Here is a 19300-nt window from a genome sequence, read left to right as displayed (position 1 = left end):
GGCACACCCCTATCAAAATAAACTTGAGTACCCCCCTCCCCACGAGGCTTGTACCTTTAATCAGCATAGGCGTAGATCCGGGGGATGGGGGATTTATCCCAATATTTTGTCAGGGGGTGGTCCATACAATCATCCCCCCCAATGTTGGCGCCTGATAATGGGTTTCTGACCAAATTAACCTCAGATTTGCCAATTTTTTGGCTCATTTATTCTCCTTTTACACCGTTATTTCATCAGTTTAGCTTCAAAATAGCAAAAATTTTTTCGCGGCGCTTTGCGCGTATTTGTACAATAAGCTTATTCTGTCGCCAAAAGGTGCTGCATTGACTATATTTTAAGAATTTTTTCCAACTCCATCCCCCGTATGTCAAAAAGAAATCTACGCCACTGCTTATCAGAGTCCGAATTTGAAGCTCATATTGTAATATTTGCTGAGGAGGTCGACACCCTCAAATTTTGTCATAACTTTATATGATACAATGCACAATATAAATGAACCAACTAACATTTAGGTGCTGTCTTTATGACGAAATCTAAGATAATTAATAAAACGACATGTCACATTGTATATTATTCACATGATTGTGGAATATTTGTCAAATGCGTACACACGATGTTCACAATATGCATGAACTGTACGTACATGGCGTACGGGATGGTTCAATGGATCACTTCAGTACGACTGACGTAGTGAAACACATTAATGGCAACATCGACGCTGAAATTAAATTCCCAATTTGGAAATTATTCCTCTGGTCCTAAGAATTACAAAAATAATAAAACATAGTGCCCTCTGCCTTCAGAGATTCATAAAAAGAATAGTTTGCACTAGCTGTGATGTATATGTGTGTGTTACATAAAAAAGGGTAAAAAGACCCATTCAAATGGTCATTGACCTAATAATCATTTCCTAGCATGGTTATACATCACAGCTAGTGCTAGCTATTCTTTTCTGAATCTCTGCAGAGGTTCAATTGGAGAACTATAAATTTTGCCCCCTGTACAATGTGTAGATTAACCTTTGATGCGCATGGTCTCAATATACATTTTGGAGTTCCTGGGACCAGAGGAATAATTTGATATGATTTTGAGTAAAGTAAGTTAATTTTTTCAAATTAATTTTTTAGGTTCAAGGCACCAACATTGAGCATGATAACTGTTTTAAATTCAGCACCCTCAAATCACCCTATGTTTGTTATCCACTTTAAACAATCATGAATGCTTTCTATGTGCATTGTGCTATTTTACATAAGTGACAATCAACCTGAATTGTCAAAAAGTGGCTGAAAAGAACAAAAAATGGGTCATTTTACCCCGAGGATTGGGGGGGGGGGGTATATCCCCTCCTCCTGATTGATGCTCATGCTAGATATTGAATTCCAGACCTGTCTATTTAAAAGATTTGTGTTGTTTTTGAGAGGCAGATACATCTTGGTTTGCTATGTTTACTGTGCATATACTAAAGCCAAGAATTTTCTGCTTTACAAATGCTAAATTCCGCTTTTCTCCGCTTTGTAATTTTAGCACATTTCGGACATAATAAACTTTCACAAGAATCTTGTGACGATCATTGCGATTTGCAAAGTTGGGATGGGTGATTGGGTATCATGGCTGCAATGGGAGGTAGGACAGGCGTTGTACGGTAAATCTGTGACGGATTTTACTTTATTTTGATGAATTTTGAAGACCCATTTCATTTTTTTTTTTTTTTTCATTTTCTAGGTCATTTTTGCTTATATTTTTATTTTTTTCTCAGAAATGCGTTTTCCGCTTTACCTCCAAATTCCGCGATAAATGTCCACTTTTTGCAGCAATTTTGCACAAAATGTGTCAATATTGCCCCCGTCAAAATCACTTTGCTCCCCCACTCCCCCTAGAAAAAATTTCCCGTCACTGCATATATCAAAGCTTCAAGTTCCAACCAAAATTGGTCAGCAGCAGTGTCGTAACTAGGGTTGGTAGCGCCCAGGGCAAGAAACAAAATTGGCACCCCACCCGAGAATATCTTAGATGCAGGGGTGTGGGAATTTTCAATATTTTTTAAAGTGATGCCAATTTGGCACCCCCCCCCTAGTGGAAGCGCCCGGGGCACGTTGCCCCCTTGCCCCCTAGTTACGTCATTGGTCAGCAGGCCAGATCTGGTCCATCTATAGAGAATTCCTGTCAAAAAATACTATCAAGGCTTTTCATAGTGTAATAATTATGCTGATAATTATGTGTACACCAGGTACTGGATATAGGGGAGGGGGGTGGGGTTGTTGTAAAGCCATAATGCCCAGAGGAAAGCATGGTCAGTCAACAATTTCTGACACTTTTGGGGGAACTATTATGATATTAAACCCTAAAAACATTAGGAAAATGTTCACATATATGTCAAATTTCCTGCTCGTATCGCATGATCAGACAATTTAAAGTTTTAAGGGGCTTTGCAATAATAATGAGCCCCGCAAGAGGGAGGGGTAAAATTTCCAAACGGCTCGCCAATTTTAACCTCCCCTAGGAATCATAATTATTGCACAGCCCCTAAATTGGGGATTGGGGTGGAAGATTTTTTTTTATGGCCAGAGGGGGGGGGGGAAGTGATTTTTGACAGAGCATTCTGATAATTCACCCCACACACAATTATTGCACAGCCCATTAGGCAAAAAAGAAATAAAAAAAGTTAGGGTCGGGCCTACATGTAATTTTAGGGTAGGTCGGGTTACGCCAATCAAACAATTTTTTTAGGCCTTATTCATGTTGACACCTATTAGAAGACTTACCTATGTACAGAAGAATAATCACAGTAACATCCAACAAGGAACATGGAAGAGAAAAGAAAGAAAAATAAAATCATTAGTGTTATGTAAAATTCATGTGAACAGCTCTTGATTTTCTTGAGTCATTATCAGTAGTGAGTGCATGGGGGTAAGCCCCAAGATATAGGGTCCACAACTTATAAGTTCCCCCTAAATACTTTTTAAAATCAATCGAAAAATATTTGACGAAATGCAAACCTGTAAAAAGATATGGGTAGCCTTATTTGTTTTACACAGCATCACACGTCATTGCGTTCAGTCACAATGGTTCATTATGTAAAAAAGCGACCTTTTAAACAGTGTTAAAAAGTTGCATCTGAGTCCATAGGACTCAATTCTCAAACAATACAGTACGTAGGCCAGGGCTATTCATGTGTTTGTAAAAGAAAACTTTTTCTTCTTTTTCAAAAGCAAAGCAGGTGTTTAATTCTTTTCTTTTTAATGATAAATGGATATCTTATCAATGAAACCACAACACTGCAAGAGCTAACCCAAGCAATCCAACATGTATGGAACAACATGGACCAGCAAGTCACTCTTTTTTTACATAATGAACCATTGTGACCAAACACAATAATGTGTGACACTACAAATTGGCCCAGATTTGTAAAACAGATAAGGTTACTCATAACTTTTTACAATTTTACATTTCGTTAAATAATTTTCAATTTATTTCAAAAAGCATTAGGGGGAACTCCATTCCCAATCAGGGAGAACGAAATCAGAATTACCATCGAATCTTTGTTGTAGCGGGGTTAAACCCGGGGGGGGGGGTACTCAAGTTTGGTTTTGGTAGGGACGTGCCGCTGAGAATTTGAAAGTGGACCCATAAATATACCAATTTTTCAAAAATTTGGACCCATTGGCCATTGATATACCAAATGTCAAAATTTTCGGCCAAATTTAACCCAAATTGTCTTAGTTTTTACAAATTTTCCCAAACTTTTGGGAAAATTTTGAAAATTTTGGCTGAATTAAGGAAAAATTGGGCTATTTTCGGAAAAAATTGAGAAAATTTTGAAAAAGGGACCCATTCATATACCAAAATAGGCTTTGAAAAAGGGGTCATTGATTATACCAAAAGGCCAAAAATGCTACCCATAATTATTTGCGGCACGTCCCCGTATGGTCATTTGTACTGAGTACCCCCCCAGGGGTTAAACACCTTGATTAGGGCTAAAAATATTGTGAAATTGCAAATTACCGTACTGATGCAGGTCACAGGTATAGTCCCACCTTTGAATAAAATCCCACTCCCAATTTTTCAAAAAAAACCGGTTTGCAGTCATGTCCCTGGACCTAAGAGTTAAATGCTAGGATCGTTCTTAGCTCTCTAGGTCCAGGGACATTCCAAGACCACAAAATAAAAATGGAAACATTCAATAACCAAGATCAAACAATCTCACCCACATAACACAGTTATTCCAGTAAAAGTACAAGTTTATTTAAATTTCTCTAAATTCATGCAGTTACAATATTGTTTCAGATGTACGTAAAGATTCGGAATCAGCACCTCCAAAAAACTACTTTCAAACCTTTTTTTAATTGCTCTTTGTGTAGACGCTTCTAATCTAAATCAGTGTTGCCAAACCTATATTGGGCAACATTTGACAATTTTCCTTGTGCCCCCCCCCCCCCATCAGACCCGGTGCCCCCAATCATGGTTGGTGCCCCCCAATATGATGACCCACAGTACGCCACTGAACCCCACCTCTGAAAAGCAAATTTTGACCTTCACTTTTTGAAGGAAAAAAAATCCAATTGGAGGAAATCCGGGGAGGGGGCTTAACTTTTTCTTAACTGATTTTCGGGCAAAATAGGGGTTTGATAAACTGAAATTAAGACCAAATTCAAAATGGAGCTAAATGGTTTTTTTTTTCAAATTTGAAGAGCTACTACTATTGTCAGAGTTTGAGGCTCAAAGAACTGGAGCAGCTCCAAATGTGGGGCTTAACATTAGGGGAGCAGAGAAGATGCACCCAATTTAAAGTTAGCTTTGAACATTAAAACTATATATACTTACTGATTTTTCATCCGGGTAAGTCAGGTGAAAAATAAATAAATCAGAGTTGAAATAAAATAGTATAACAACCTGTGACAACATAGTGGTCTTGAAAAGTTTTCAATATGGTGTTATGAAAGAGAAACAAATTATACTAAAAGATGCCCCTGGCCAGGACAGTGTAGGGATTAAGGAATAGTCAATAACATTTACCAAATTTACAATATATTTAACAATAACTAACAATATATTGTAGGGATATTGATCTGGAAGAATATGATGCATAGAGCTAGCACAGAGTCATTTTATGACATGACATTAATATTTATAGGCCCTAATGATATTAAAATAACCATGATAACTGTTTGGATCCCCTATTCTTTAATCCATCTTTTTTTTTAAACATTATTCTTATTCTTATTCTTATTCTTTAAGGCTTGTATTGAACAAGAACAAATTACTGAAATTGAAATTTATAGACTTTTATAAAGGGGGCATGCTCACAGCAGGATATTAACACACAGAACCTGACACAGAGCTACTCAGTTAACAATGCACAGGGCTACACAATGACACACCTTTTAAAGGAATTTTATTTCAGCCAAATGGAAGTGTTTACAAATGAGAAAAGAGTAATCCTAAAATCAATTGCTTTTGTCTTTTAATTGCTTAAGTAGAATCCTTTTGGAAAACAAAACTTGTTTCACTATTAATGACAAATATATTCATTATATTTCAAGAACAAAAATATTTTCACTTTTGTGTTTTCTCAGTTTTCTGCATTTGTAATACTGGTATTAATCCACATTTATAACAAGTCACAAAAACAAATTGATAACACAACGTAACAAGCACCACAATTCTGATTTCTGTTGGTGTAGTTTAGCAATTAATTCCTTGAGTTTGGAGAGAATGATTACAAGTAAGTCTTGATTGATTTATATAAAAACATGATCAACTTGAAATAATACGCTTTAGCATTTGAACTAATTGTATACACATGTCATTGTGATTGTTTGATGTGTTGTGATTGACGTCCTCCAAACATGACACGTTATTCAGATTTCCTGTGTGTGCATGTGCCCACTATGGTTTCCGAGAGTGTGTGGTTCCCAGTAGTTTCTCTCCCTATGGATATAGGTACACGGTCTGTAACACAGACTAGGTAGTGAGTAGTGCAGGGAAGTAAAAGATTTGAGATGGGCATGGTAGGCTTAAACATTCTTAAATTTCTTAACATCCTGCACATTTTGTCTTCAAAAATAGTTAAATTTTATGAGTATGTAAGTTTGCTTGTCTGATTCACTCCAAATTCGAGATAATTGCGTTTGAACACCTGATGCACGGAATGGTGTAGTCACGATTATCGCACTTTCAGTTTCCCACGCGTTTGAACGGGAATTGGATTGCCTACTTTTTCGATGTCTAGTGAGCAAATTTTTCAATATTTTGAGAAAATGATGTCAAATTTTCTATTCTGTATTGTTTGGTAATAATGTCTTTTGCCAATAGTATGTTTAAAGTTGTAATTTTGTGTTTTTGATCGCAAAGATCGGATATTTTCGTTCGATTCAATTCTGAACCCTTCGCAAGGGTGCCGATTTCGCAGAACTTTGACGATAATTTTGCCTTTTTGGACACTAAAATGCTTTCGATCCTTAATTTTGTTTCAACCGAGTCTTAAATTAGCAAGCACAATACGGTTGGTACCACTTTTATATACATTGATAAAATTTTAAAGATTTTTTTTCAAGTTTTTAACGGCGCAAAGCGTTAAGTGTGTATTTCCCATTGACATCCAAAATGGGAAATACGAGTCTGATGGACATAGGAACGGCGTCCATGAGACTCAGCGAGTCTAGAATGGTGTCACTTCAACCTGTTGTAGTTCTCATCTCATTAAATTTTTCATTAAAAAAGTTGATCTCTTCATGAAGGAAGGTCATCTCTATTTACTGACCAAACAGGAAAAAGTTTGGTTAATGTTTTCTGGTGGAATCAGGAATTTCTTGAAACACCCTGATATAGGCCCACATTTGGATCAAAACAAGTATGTGCGCCATTTAACAGGCCTGGGATTTCTTGTATCGATCACTTTCTCCATAGACAATACGTGTGTGAGTGCACGCACACAGTAAATGAAAAATCGTTCTAGTGGAAACTGTATTAACAGTGGTCATCCCTACTATAAGTACAGGAACTAGTAGCTGACATAGTAGTCAGTTGAACTGTAGTATACAATTAATACTACATCATCATGAGGGGATGGAAATAGGGCAAACAACATGTATTTTACCGAGCCGAGGTACTCACAGCTACGCCTACTACGGACCTATCACCACGAACCCGGGGCAGAGGGTGAGGGGTGATAGGCCCGAAGCGAAGCCAGAGGGAAAATGCCTAAGTGAGCCCTATAAACTGTCCCAATATAAACCATGTATAGTATTTGTTTTATTACACAACCTTTTACTATGGGGATGAAGTTCTCGTAGTGTTAGGGGAAACTAGGAGGGCGCCGGTTCGCTATCTCTAAGGACCACTATCTCAAGGTTCCCTATCTCTAAGGTTCGCTATCACTAATTACAAAAAGGTCCACTATACCAAGGTTTAAAAACAGTAATTTGAAAAGGTTCAGTATTTCTAAGGTTCGATATCATGAATTTGAAATATTAAGGTTCGCTATCACTAATTTATTGAAGGTAATTGGCTAAATAAGGTTCGCTATCACTAATTTTAAATAAGGCCCACGATTTCTAATTTTAACAAACCTGGTATCCCTGGTTCGTTATCTCTAATTTGAAATAAGGCCTGCTATCTCTGAGGTTCGCTATATTTAAGATCGTTATCTCTATAAGGTTCGATATCACTAACTTGAAATCAGACCCGCTATCTCTAATTTTAAATACGGTAACTCTAATATTAGAAAAGGCTCGCTACCGCTATACCTATCTAATTTAAATTTAAAATAGCGAACCTTAAAATTTCAATTAGAGATAGATAACGAACCTTAGAACTAGCGAACCTTTTTCTGAATTAGTGGTATTGAACCTTAAGTTAGCGGATGATCGGATCCCTTTAGGTATAGCGAACCTATGCCTGGTCGAGCACCCTCACAGACCCGAACATAGTGAGGACACAGAGTGGCTTATCTTTAACCCACATTCTCAATCTCTCATGCCAGAGGTTAAAATAAAACGATCCCTAACTAATTATCAAAAGATCGTAAATTTAATTTCTTGAAACGTGTCGGCGAAACGATTTGTTTACAAGTAACAATCCTTGTTCCGACACCGATACCGTTCATTCGGCTTCATTCGGCTACATTCGGCAAACCATGTGATCACTTAGGCTACTTGTTTGTTTTCTTAGTTGTCAGTGTTCATTTTGTAGAGTAAATGAATTAATGTTCGTGCGTGATTGACGTTTTTCCGTAAAGACGTTATAATGTATTTTGATTTAAGCAAAAGTAGCAAATACTCACTTTGTTAAATTCTTCATCGGCTTGTGTGATTCTGCGCCTCATGTACAGATGTAGGTTGACAGACAGTCAATTTGCTAAGTATATATAATACTCTACTACTCTTATGAACACACAATATAATAAAACATAAACCTTCAAATGTTTTTGATAATACATTATAGCCTATGCTTTCGAACAGTCTTAAACCTACATGTAATTGTTGCATGTAGAAATTAGGACTTGTTCTTCATGTTATTACTACTTTACTGAATGGGACCAAGTTTAAAAAAGGGTGAAAAGCCACACAGGAAAGATTTTTTAAACTTTGGCCCCTTTTTACGTTTTGAAACGTTTTTTGGTAGATATTAATTCTTTTTTTGAGGTCATATTATCGGATCATTTTTGACAACCTTCGATTAAATGGAGGTTGCGAGGAGGGCGCGATGTTTGATTTCTTAATATATATACTCATGTTGCCCTTCAGAATGGCTAAAAATCTTCAAGATCTTCCAATATTTACTAAAGTTATGTAAAATTTGGTAAAATCTGTATGATTTATCGCACATAATTTCTGCGTAGCTTGTTGAATCATTTTCATAGTATTTTGGTGACAAAAATGTGATAATTTTAGGGAAATATAGAATGCTGGAACAAACAAATGAAACATTTTCCTGGAATGTGTAGACCATGCATACTCTTTCTGTTCCTATTGATTTGGATACTGAAATAATTCTTAAAATGAAGCTGTTGGGTGATTTATATTGGCGTTTCTAGAGTGTGTCATTATTGGCAAACATCTAGGGATATTGTTGAGAGGGCACTCGATTCACGAGATTTCTTTTGCAAGAACGCCAAAATAGCACGAATTTTGTTGGTTTGCGACTGAAGAGTGTCCGCACTATAGATTTCTACCATGCTAATTAGCTAGTGTCAGTGGGTTAGATGGTGGCCTCTTTTGAATCGTTAAGACAAGCCACATACGCGCCGTCTTATAATCTTATGTAAAACTCTGCTGGGTGTTTCGATCATGTATTATGCGTGTTTGGTCAAGTGAGGGTAATTTGTAAAGCATCAACTTGTGAACAAGTCATAGAGGGTTTGATCATGCTGATGATGTTGCCATTTTGGACGACTTCTGAGTTAATAAAGCCCAAAATGAATGAATAAAATCGTGTATGAGATATTTGCGGGGATATTTGGGTGCAATGGGCACTTCTGGGTTGGGTATAATAGATTTCTATCTATACAATTAAGTATGATATATTTTCGATGGAATATATATTTTCACTTGAAAATTTAGTAGTTTTCAGAATTGCAATTTCTGAATATTATATAAAAAGCACTAATAAGACTATAAATGTAAGAGTATGGGATCATTTTGAATGTTAATAAATGCGAAACGCCAAGGGTAGACACCTGCAAGATCAGGGATTGCCGCGATTCTTGCAGTAGCTTTTATGAATAGAATACAATAGTGGATACAATAGCGGATACAATAGCGGAACAATAGAGCTCTCTTACGGGCAAATAAACCTCGTCGCGTTTTGCTAAATTTCACTTCTTCTTTTTCATGAACTAACCGTTATTTTTTAAACTTGTGGCAAAACTTCGACCGAAGTTTTTAATACATGTGTAATGTTTTTTGTGCATTGACAAATATCATTTGAAGAATTAACACACTTTATGAAAGGTCAGCTGAAATAATACAGTTTATGACAGTGTTCAAGCTTTGACTTACGTTTGGCGGACAAAAGTGTGAAAAAATTATTTAGGGGTGAAAACAATAAAAATTCTTGATTGTTTATATGTTTCCAAGGGTAAAATATCATGTAGTTTCAGATTTTGGCACTTAAAACTCCCTATCTTTTATAGATTTCAAGAAAAATTCAATTTTATGTCCGATTTTGACCGAAAATAGCCGTTTTGGGGTGACAAAAAATTGACTTGCAGAATTTCCTGTGAGTGTATGAACATGAACACTATTAAATAGAGCCTAATTTTCTATACTAATTGTGTAACAAGGGTACAATTGTGATATTAAAAGCATTGAATGGGATCAACATCTTTCTTTATTTCCGTAGCAGCAGTAGAAACTTGAGTGTTCGGGTGACAATTGATTTGGAAAAAAGTACGATATTCGCCTCATTTTCTATTTGAAAAGGCCATATCTCCTCATTCGTATGAGCTATAGGGATGCTTTAAGTGTCTTTTTGCTCAGTATTTCAATAGCTAAATGGTAATATAATAAATAAGTAAGCTTCATTTACAGAAAAGAAAATAACTTGCAATATGCTACCCCCACCCCTAAGAATTTTGAGGGCGTGAAAAAATTAATGGATTCCCTAAAAAAAATAAGTCCTTCAAAACTGGGAGGTTTAAGGCTAAACAAACACAAACTTGCTCTTGCCAATACCTCCCTCTAGAGCAAGTTTATGTTTATTTAGCCCTAAGTATCCCCAATTTGAAGGACTTATTTTTTTTAGAGCAAATTTTCATGTTATTTGAGGATTTCGGGCAGAAATATGCCTGTACAGTGCTATGGGGAAAATTTTCAAGTTGATAATTATGCATTTTTATGTCAGATTCAGTTTCTACACAAAATTTCACCCTAGAAAATGTTCCTTTAAGTAGGATATCTTTCACTTTATGTTTTCACCATTCTGTCCACAAAATGTAAGTCAAAGCTTGAATGCTGTCTTATGTGAATTTGTATGTACATGTAAAGTGTTAAAGTTTCTCCCCTTTTCTTCCAACATATTTAATGCCCTTCCTGAACATCTTGTAATATGCAAGTCAAGAATGGGGTCCTCTGAATATTGTGGATTTGTAACTTGGAATTAGAGTTTTTCTTGATTCAATTTCACTTAAGTTGAGAACTGTTCTCTAAAACACGCAAAAACAACATCCAAATGACATGATACATGTAAAATAATAAACAAAAACATAGCTATCCTATGTAGCAACGGGTTCCAGTCTGATATGCAAAAAGGTCACATGTATACTCACATAGTACATCATCAATATTCACATTTTCACCAACTGCCCCTATGAAAAGAACGACCATGTTGATGCGATCATAATTACGACCAAATTTGCGACCAAATTTGCGACCATAATTACGACCAAAATTGCGACCATAATTACGACCAAAATTTGATTGTATTTATCATCGTAATTTTGATCACATTTGGTACCCCAGCGATCATTATTTTGACCGTTATTAATGGTCGTAATTTTGATCGCGAATCTGCCACCATATATGCAACCAACTTTTGATTGTTTTTTTTATCGCAAATAATGATCGTAATTTTGTGTAATGCGACCATTAAAACGGTCGCATTATTACGATTGCTATTTCTGATCGCTGCATTTGATTGCTTCTATCGCGATCAATATTTTAATGATCGTAAAATTTCCCACTGCTGTGACCGAAAATGACTCACTAGTACGTACAAACCATGCATGCACCATTTAACCCTGAATTATTTTCATAAGTCCAAGAAAAGCATCAACAGTTATGAATGGTATATAAATGCTGGACAAGATATTCACTTAGGGGCCTAAATTAATCTTTAAAACAAAGTCATGTAGTATAAGCCTGTAAAAATTAATATAACTAAACTGCATGAGTTACATGTAATATAACTGATTTATAACTCAACATTATTATTAAAGTAAAAAGTTCTCGATTCTCGAATCATGATGTGTGAGTATAGTTGCAGAAGACAATGGAAGAGAATAATTTCCTGATCCAGGCCAGGTGCATGCAAAGAAAGGATTGCCAACCATCATCTGATCATGATCGACCATTCAATTCCATAAAAATACATATGCCCTTTAATAAGCTTACCTACAACATGTACATGTAACATGCTACACTCATTTCATCATTCATGTCCATCTCATTTCACTATACTACCTGCGCTGGCTGGATGGTCCTAGTTATACATGTAGGCAGAGATCATATTTCTCACATTCTTTCTCATGAACTTTTTTTTAAATCAAAAGATATATCATATTATTTGTGATCTCTGCAACTGCCATGACTGCATGCATCCAATTTTTTGAATATAATATGACCTTTGGCCATGTGAATTGTGATTGGCTGTATGGGGGCTACGGGCTTTGACCCTTGAGAAAATTTTTATTTCAAAATATTATTTGGTTGTATTTTTGGTTTTTTTTGTAACAAATATTTATGCATATATGATAATAAAATTATTAATCACTTTTATTTTGTAAAATATTTTTGAAAAATGAGTCAAAAATTAATAATTAAAATGGAAATGAACCACAAAAGGTCATGGGCTACTAGCTGTCACTAAGCTAATGCTGATAAAACAGAATGCAACATCAACAAGTGAGTGCTGAAATGCTGTGCTGTATAAGATAATATGCAATGATTATTTGAGGACATTTATTTCTTAATTGTAAGTAGCTGCATGAAGCTGAAGGCTATATTAAGTTTGAATATCAAACTATAGTTGGTTTAAAAGACAATCTGCTGTTATCCCGGGCTGGTATGTATGGTATATACTCATCATCATACTTAGTCATAACATATTGATATTACAACATGCAGTACCTTATATTCTGCTAGTACTATGTTTTACTGCTATACATGAATATCTCAGCTTAATAGCTCAATTAACTTGAAGTAGTTGCATGATATCTGCATGTTTTAAATTCAAAGTTTATTTTGCAATTCATTTTATCACCATAAACTTTTAACACAATTGTAATGTAAATGTAGAGACTATAAAACATGTGCACCTGTCGTAATAACATATAACGATGTAACGCTAAGGGTGCATGGCGAATTCATACAGAACATGTGGCCAAAGTGGCATCAACAAACATTTCAGGAATTATGTTCTACATTGTATGCGTGGTATATTTCATGAAGTCAATTTTATTGTAAAAGCAATTTTTACTGTGGAAATAAATTGATTATGAAATAAAATGGCAAAAAAATGAGGAATATAATATCTGGTCATTTTCATGATTTTGATGATGAGGTGTTCCTAAAATCTTATGAAAATTTTGTGATTGTAATTTTCAAATGATGAATTTGAATTTTTGATAGTATAATTCTCAGATCATATAAGTATCATGATTGCGACCATCTTGAATGATCGTAAAATTACAACCATCAAAATTGTGATCATAATATACGACCAAATATAGTTGGTTGAAAAAGCGATCAAAAAAACGACCAAAATTTTGATTACAACCAAAAATACGATCAACTGTATTCACAATCAAAGCAATAATTACGATCAAATATATTTGGATTCAAAAAAACGATCAAATTTACGACCAATATTTGGATTACAACCAAAAATATGACCAACATTTTTGTTACGATCATTTCTACGACCATTCTCTATCAGTCCTATTATGGTCGTATGATCATTGACGGTCAAAATTTTGGTCGCCGCGACCATTTTTTGATCGTAACGATCAAGAATTTGATCGTTACGATCATGATTTGGTCGTTGTTTTTTCATAAGGGTGTTGTTGCCTCAATCATACATGTAATTACTTTTGATAATACCATAAACATTTGAGTCGCTAAATGTAATGACAAAACCAGATGAGATTGAGTAATTACTATATTGTGAGAATTATACAAAATATCAGTGAAGTCATATGTTGATCTTCCAGATTATTTCAATTTCACAGTTCACACAATACCTTTTCCACTTTTTTCAGAACATGACTTCCAGAAGCCCAGTGTACTACTTGAAGCCTCACATCTGTCAATATTGCAAGAGAACATTCCATAACACCTGCCGATATTTGCTTCATTTACGCCGCCATAAGAAGTGGATTTATACCAATGTAAAGCCAAACAAATGTCAGTACTTTAGTAAAGACTTGTCATGGCCTAGTCATTTGCAACATGTAAGCACCAAAAAGGCAGCCTACAAGTGCCGCCAGTTGAATGATCATCAAAGGAGCCACAAACAGTTTAGTAATGATGGCTTCACACAAGCTAGTCTTCCAAAGCAACATGTACTGAACCACAGCAAAGAGAAAGATAAACCTTACATATGTTGGTATTGTCGTAAACGCTTCGCAGTGGCTACCCAATTGAAACGACACACACAGATCCACTTCATTAGTAATAGGAAGGCTTTTAAATGTCAACATTGTTTTGAAGTCTTCTCCTCAACACAGAGTTTGACAGAACATCAGTGGACTCACACCAAAGAGAAACCTTACACATGTCAGTATTGTCACAAAGGCTTCACACAGGCTTCCCTTCTGAAAAGTCATAAATGTTCTCATGTCACAAGGAAGCCTCATATATGTCAAATCTGTAACATGGGCTTCACACGGGCTTACACCTTGAAGAAACATGAACTGACACACAGTGATGTCAGTGAAGACACTCAAATTACAAGGAAGCCTCATGTATGTCAAATCTGTAAAATGGGCTTCACACGGGCTTGCACCTTGAAGAAACATGAACTGACACACAGTGATGTCAATGAAGAAACTCAAATCACAATGAAGCCTCACATATGTCAAATCTGTAACAAGGGCTTCTCACAGACTTTTGACTTGAAGAGACATGAATGTTATACCCACAGTAAGGAGACTCATTTATGCAAAAAATGCAACAAGGACTTTACAAGTTTGGACCAATTACAAATGCATATGCTTATTCATACTGCAGAGGAGTTCAGCTCACAAGTAACTACTAGTAAAGACAAACAGAAATCTTACCAATGTAAACATTGTTCTGAAAACTTCTCCACTACACTGAGTTTGAAAGAACATGAAGGGACACACGCCAAAGAGAATTACACTTGTCAATATTGCAAAGAATGCTTCACACAGGCTTCCCTTCTGAAAAGTCATAAATGTTCTCAAACCACAAGGAAGCCTCACATATGTCAAATCTGTAACAAGGGCTTCAAATGGGCTTACCGCTTGAAGAGACATAAACAGACACACACTCGGAAGCCTCATGTATGTAAAATCTGTAACAAGGGCTTCACACAGGCTAACCTCTTGAAGAGACATAAAAAGAAACACAGTACTCGGAAGCCTCATGTATGTCAGATCTGTAACAAGGGCTTCACATGGTTTTACCTCATGAATAGACATGAACTTGAACACAGTGATGGTATAAATGGAAAGACTCATCTTATTCACCAATGCAAAAAATGTAACAAGGACTTTACAAGTTATGACCAATTACAAATGCATATGCTGCTTATTCATAATGCTGAGGAATTCAGGTCACAAGGTACTACTACATGTAGTAAAGACAAACAGAAATCTTACCAATGTCACTATTGTTGTGAAGATTTCTCCACAACACAAAATTTGATAGAACATCAGAGGACTCACACCAAAGAGAAACCTTACACATGTCAGTATTGTCACAAAGACTTCACACAGGCTTCCCTTCTGAAAAGTCATAAATGTTCTCTAATCACAAGGAAGCCTCACATATGTCAAATCTGTAACATGGGCTTCACAAGGGTTTACTCCTTGAAGAAACATGAACTGACACACAGTATACATGATGTCAATGAAAAAATTCAAATCACAAAGAAGCCTTTCAGATGTCAAATCTGTAAACTGGGCTTCACACAGGCTTCCAACTTGAAGAGACATGAAATTGAAAAGGCACATCACAGTGATGTCAATGGGAAAACTCTGAAGCCTCACATATGTCAAATCTGTAATAGGGGCTTCATACGGGCTTACAACTTGAAGGTCCATGAACTGACATACAGCCACAGCTCTGGCATATTGGAAACTCAATGCAAAAAATGCAACAAGGACTTTTCAAGTTCGGACCAACTGAAATTGCATATGCTTATTCATACTGCAGAGGAGTTCAGCTCACAAGTAACTAGTAAAGATCAACAGAAATCGTACCAATGTAAAATTTGTAACAAAACCCTCAAAAACTTGGAGCAATTGACAGAGCATGAACAAAATCACATTCCTGTTCAAAAGACCGTTCAAAACTCAAATAGCTTACCATTCCAATGTAAAATTTGTAACAGAACCCTCAGAAACTTGGAGAGTTTGAAAAGACATGAACAAAATCACTTTCCAGCCGAGGCTCTTAAAAACTCTTTCAGTTGCCGATATTGCAGAAAAGGCTTCAGGCATACAGGACACTTGACAAAACATGAAAGAAATTGCTGGGAAAAACATGAAAATGAACATTTCAAGGAGACTTGGAAGCAAGGAAACAAGACAACACACGAAAAAACTCACATTGTAATTAGTGTAAAAGACTCTTACAGATGCCAGTATTGCTGCAAAGATTTTGAACATGCAGTAAACTTGCAAAAACATGAAAATGAGCATCTCAAGGAGATGCCTCAGAGATGCAGAATATGCAACAAAGGATTTAAGAATAGTGGTGAATTACAAGAGCACACACTACATCATACTAGCAATGAGTTAATTGAGCAAAGTCAAAGGTTAATATTGGAAACTGAACTTCAACTTCTTAACACTCCTGCCACTCTGTTGCCTGAGAGTAGCCATTGGGCAACTTCAACTGACGATGAGATGTGATAGGGAACAGATATCAATATCAACATGGTAAAGTTAAGACAAAATTTTTACCCAAAAATGGGGTGGGACTATACTCGCGTCAGTACGGTAATAGTCCTTGTTGAGTCCCAGAATCCCAAAACACTTGTTCACTTAAGTTATATATATATATTGCACTATAAAATTATTGCACTGTAAAAAGGTTATTGCACTGTAAAAAGGTCACATAGTACATACATGTATCAATAATCACACTTTCATCAACTGTTGTTATGTTTTATTGAAAAACATGTACACTAAATATAATTACTTGTAATCTTTTTGAGTGGCTGAAAGTAACGACAAAACCAGATGAGATTGAGTTTCAAGAATCACTGCTGTTGTGAGAATGTGTTGGTCTTCCAGATTATTTCAATTTCATGCAATACCTTTTCCGCTTTTTTCAGAACATGACTTCCAGAAGCCCAGTGTACTACCTGAAGCCTCACATCTGTCACTATTGCAAGAGAACTTTCCATAACACCTGCCGATATTTGCTTCATTTACGCCGCCATAAGAAGTGGATTTATACCAATGTAAAGCGAAACAGATGTCAGTACTTTAGTAAAGACTTGTCATGGCCTAGTCATTTGCAGCAACATGTAAGGACTCGCACTAAAAAGGCAGCCTACAAGTGTCGTCAGTTGAAAGATCATCAAAGGACACACAAACGGTTTAGTAATGATGGCTTCACGCAAGCTAGTCTTCTAAAGCAACATGTACTGAACCACAGCAAAGAGAAAGATAAACCTTACATATGTTGGTATTGTCGTAAACGCTTCGCAGTGGCTAGCCAATTGAAACGACACACACAGATCCACTTCATTTCTAGGAAGGCTTTCAAATGTCAACATTGTTTTGAAGTCTTCTCCTCAACACAGAGTTTGACAGAACATCAGTGGACTCCCACCAAAGAGAAACCTTACACATGTCAGTATTGTCACAAAGGCTTCACACAGGCTTCCCTTCTGAAGAGTCATAAATGTTCTCAAGTCACAAGGAAGCCCCGGGGGGGCCACTGTAATGGTGAAGGGGGGTATCAGGCGCGTCCGTAAATTCACGTAAAAAGGGTATTTTTTTCAGATTAGGTACGTTACGTGCGTAACGTGAATAGGGTATCAAATTCATGTAAAATTGGTGTAAAAGGTTATGTTTTTGGAGCTCTTAAGTACTTAGGGTAGTTTTGCCAAGTTTGGGATTTTGTGCTTTCTCCTTCATTCATGAAAAGTGAAAGGAAAGTGTCTTCTTCCTACACCCCAAAAGCAGTTAAAAACCATCTTTTTATAGCTGTCAGAGACGATAGATCCCTATACTGGCCCCGAGGGGGCACTCAACACAAATGACCATACGGGTATGCTCCCCGAAAGATCCCCCTTTTGGGTTTCGCAGCTCGAAAGACCCCTATATTTGACCAAAATAAAGCTCCGAAGACCCTTGATTTTGATAATTTCAGCTCTAAAAGACCCCAAAATTGCTCATTCCTCATATTTCTTGTTTTTTCAGGCGAATTTTAACCAAAAAGCCAAGAAAGACCCTTAATTTTGACTTTTCGCAGCTCCAAAAGACCCCATTTTACTTGTTCACAGCCCGGTTCGCAGCTCCGAAGACCCCTTTTTGCCGTGCGCGTCAGCTCCCAAAGACCCACCACCTCAAAATTGCGGGGAGCATACCCACCAAATTTTTTGATGTGCCCCGGGATACTGGCCCAGCTAGCATACTAAACACAAGGTCCCCGGACGAGGTCACAACTTGTTCAGAATATACAACCAATCAGCATGCTTTTTCTTAACTGTGGAGTCAATAAATTATGAGGAAAAATATAAGAGGATTTCTGATTGGCGAACCTCTTTAAACTCATTAATATTCATAGTCTTGGTGGCTTCCAGCCCAGAAAATTTGGTTGATCGGAACATGGTCTAAAGGAGCAACAAAGCAACCACGAACTTCTAGCTTTGTAAACAAGCTGTGTCAATGAACTTTTGACATGATTGTGTGAAATTTTACCGGGGTATTTACAAACAGAACGATTGAATAATTTGGAACTATTTTGGCTTTCTTAAAATATAAATCAATGAGTTTCAGGATTTTGGTTGGGTTTACCACTAAATCCAGTATGATAATTAATGCTCTAGGATGTTTTAAATCTAGACGAAATTAGGAAATAAACCATGTTTGCCGTCTTCTTCCAGCTTCAATATGTGGTTTCCAATCGCCATGGTCGTAATTCGCGTTGGGCTTGCAGTTCAAAATTCTCTTGGATATGTGGAGAAATGGGTACATCCCAATCCCAAAGAATAAATTCTACAATATTTCAATAAAAAGGGTTGGACCTGTGATCCAAAAAAGGGAAATTATTGGCCCAAAAATCTTGAAAATATTGGACATACTGCATGAACTTTGAGGTAAGCTTTAGCACCACGTAAACTTGTATGGCTCAAAATTCAGACGGCTTGCCACAAATTGCTA

At 36.4% G+C, this 19300-nt stretch overlaps 2 protein-coding genes across 3 annotated transcripts in view; one reads left to right on the top strand and one right to left on the bottom strand.

The window, feature by feature from the left end:
• The window catches only part of LOC140138970 (laminin subunit beta-2-like), a 555517-nt gene that overhangs the window by 37611 nt on the left and 498606 nt on the right, over nucleotides 1-19300 (bottom strand). The gene's annotated exons all lie outside the window — the stretch shown is intronic.
• LOC140139852 (uncharacterized) lies at nucleotides 5622-17834 on the top strand. Of its 2 annotated transcripts, XM_072161605.1 has the most exons (3): nucleotides 5622-5722; nucleotides 13976-16843; nucleotides 17242-17834. In XM_072161605.1, exon 2 carries the CDS (start codon nucleotides 13979-13981, stop codon nucleotides 16814-16816), a length of 2838 nt encoding a protein of 945 aa, XP_072017706.1. In that variant the 5' UTR covers nucleotides 5622-5722; nucleotides 13976-13978; the 3' UTR covers nucleotides 16817-16843; nucleotides 17242-17834. The 2 variants fall into 2 exon arrangements, with proteins under 2 accessions (XP_072017706.1, XP_072017705.1); XM_072161604.1 differs by lacking the exon at nucleotides 17242-17834 and having other exon boundaries at nucleotides 13976-17107.

This window comes from Amphiura filiformis, chromosome 18 (assembly GCF_039555335.1).
Source record: "Amphiura filiformis chromosome 18, Afil_fr2py, whole genome shotgun sequence".
Taxonomy (NCBI): Eukaryota; Metazoa; Echinodermata; class Ophiuroidea; order Amphilepidida; family Amphiuridae; genus Amphiura; species Amphiura filiformis.
This window is presented reverse-complemented; position numbering and strand designations above follow the sequence as displayed.

What these genes read in the sequence shown, in the direction of transcription:
- LOC140139852 (XM_072161605.1), top strand. Translation starts at nt 13,979, where the DNA reads ATGACTTCCAGAAGCCCAGTGTACTACTTGAAGCCTCACATCTGTCAA.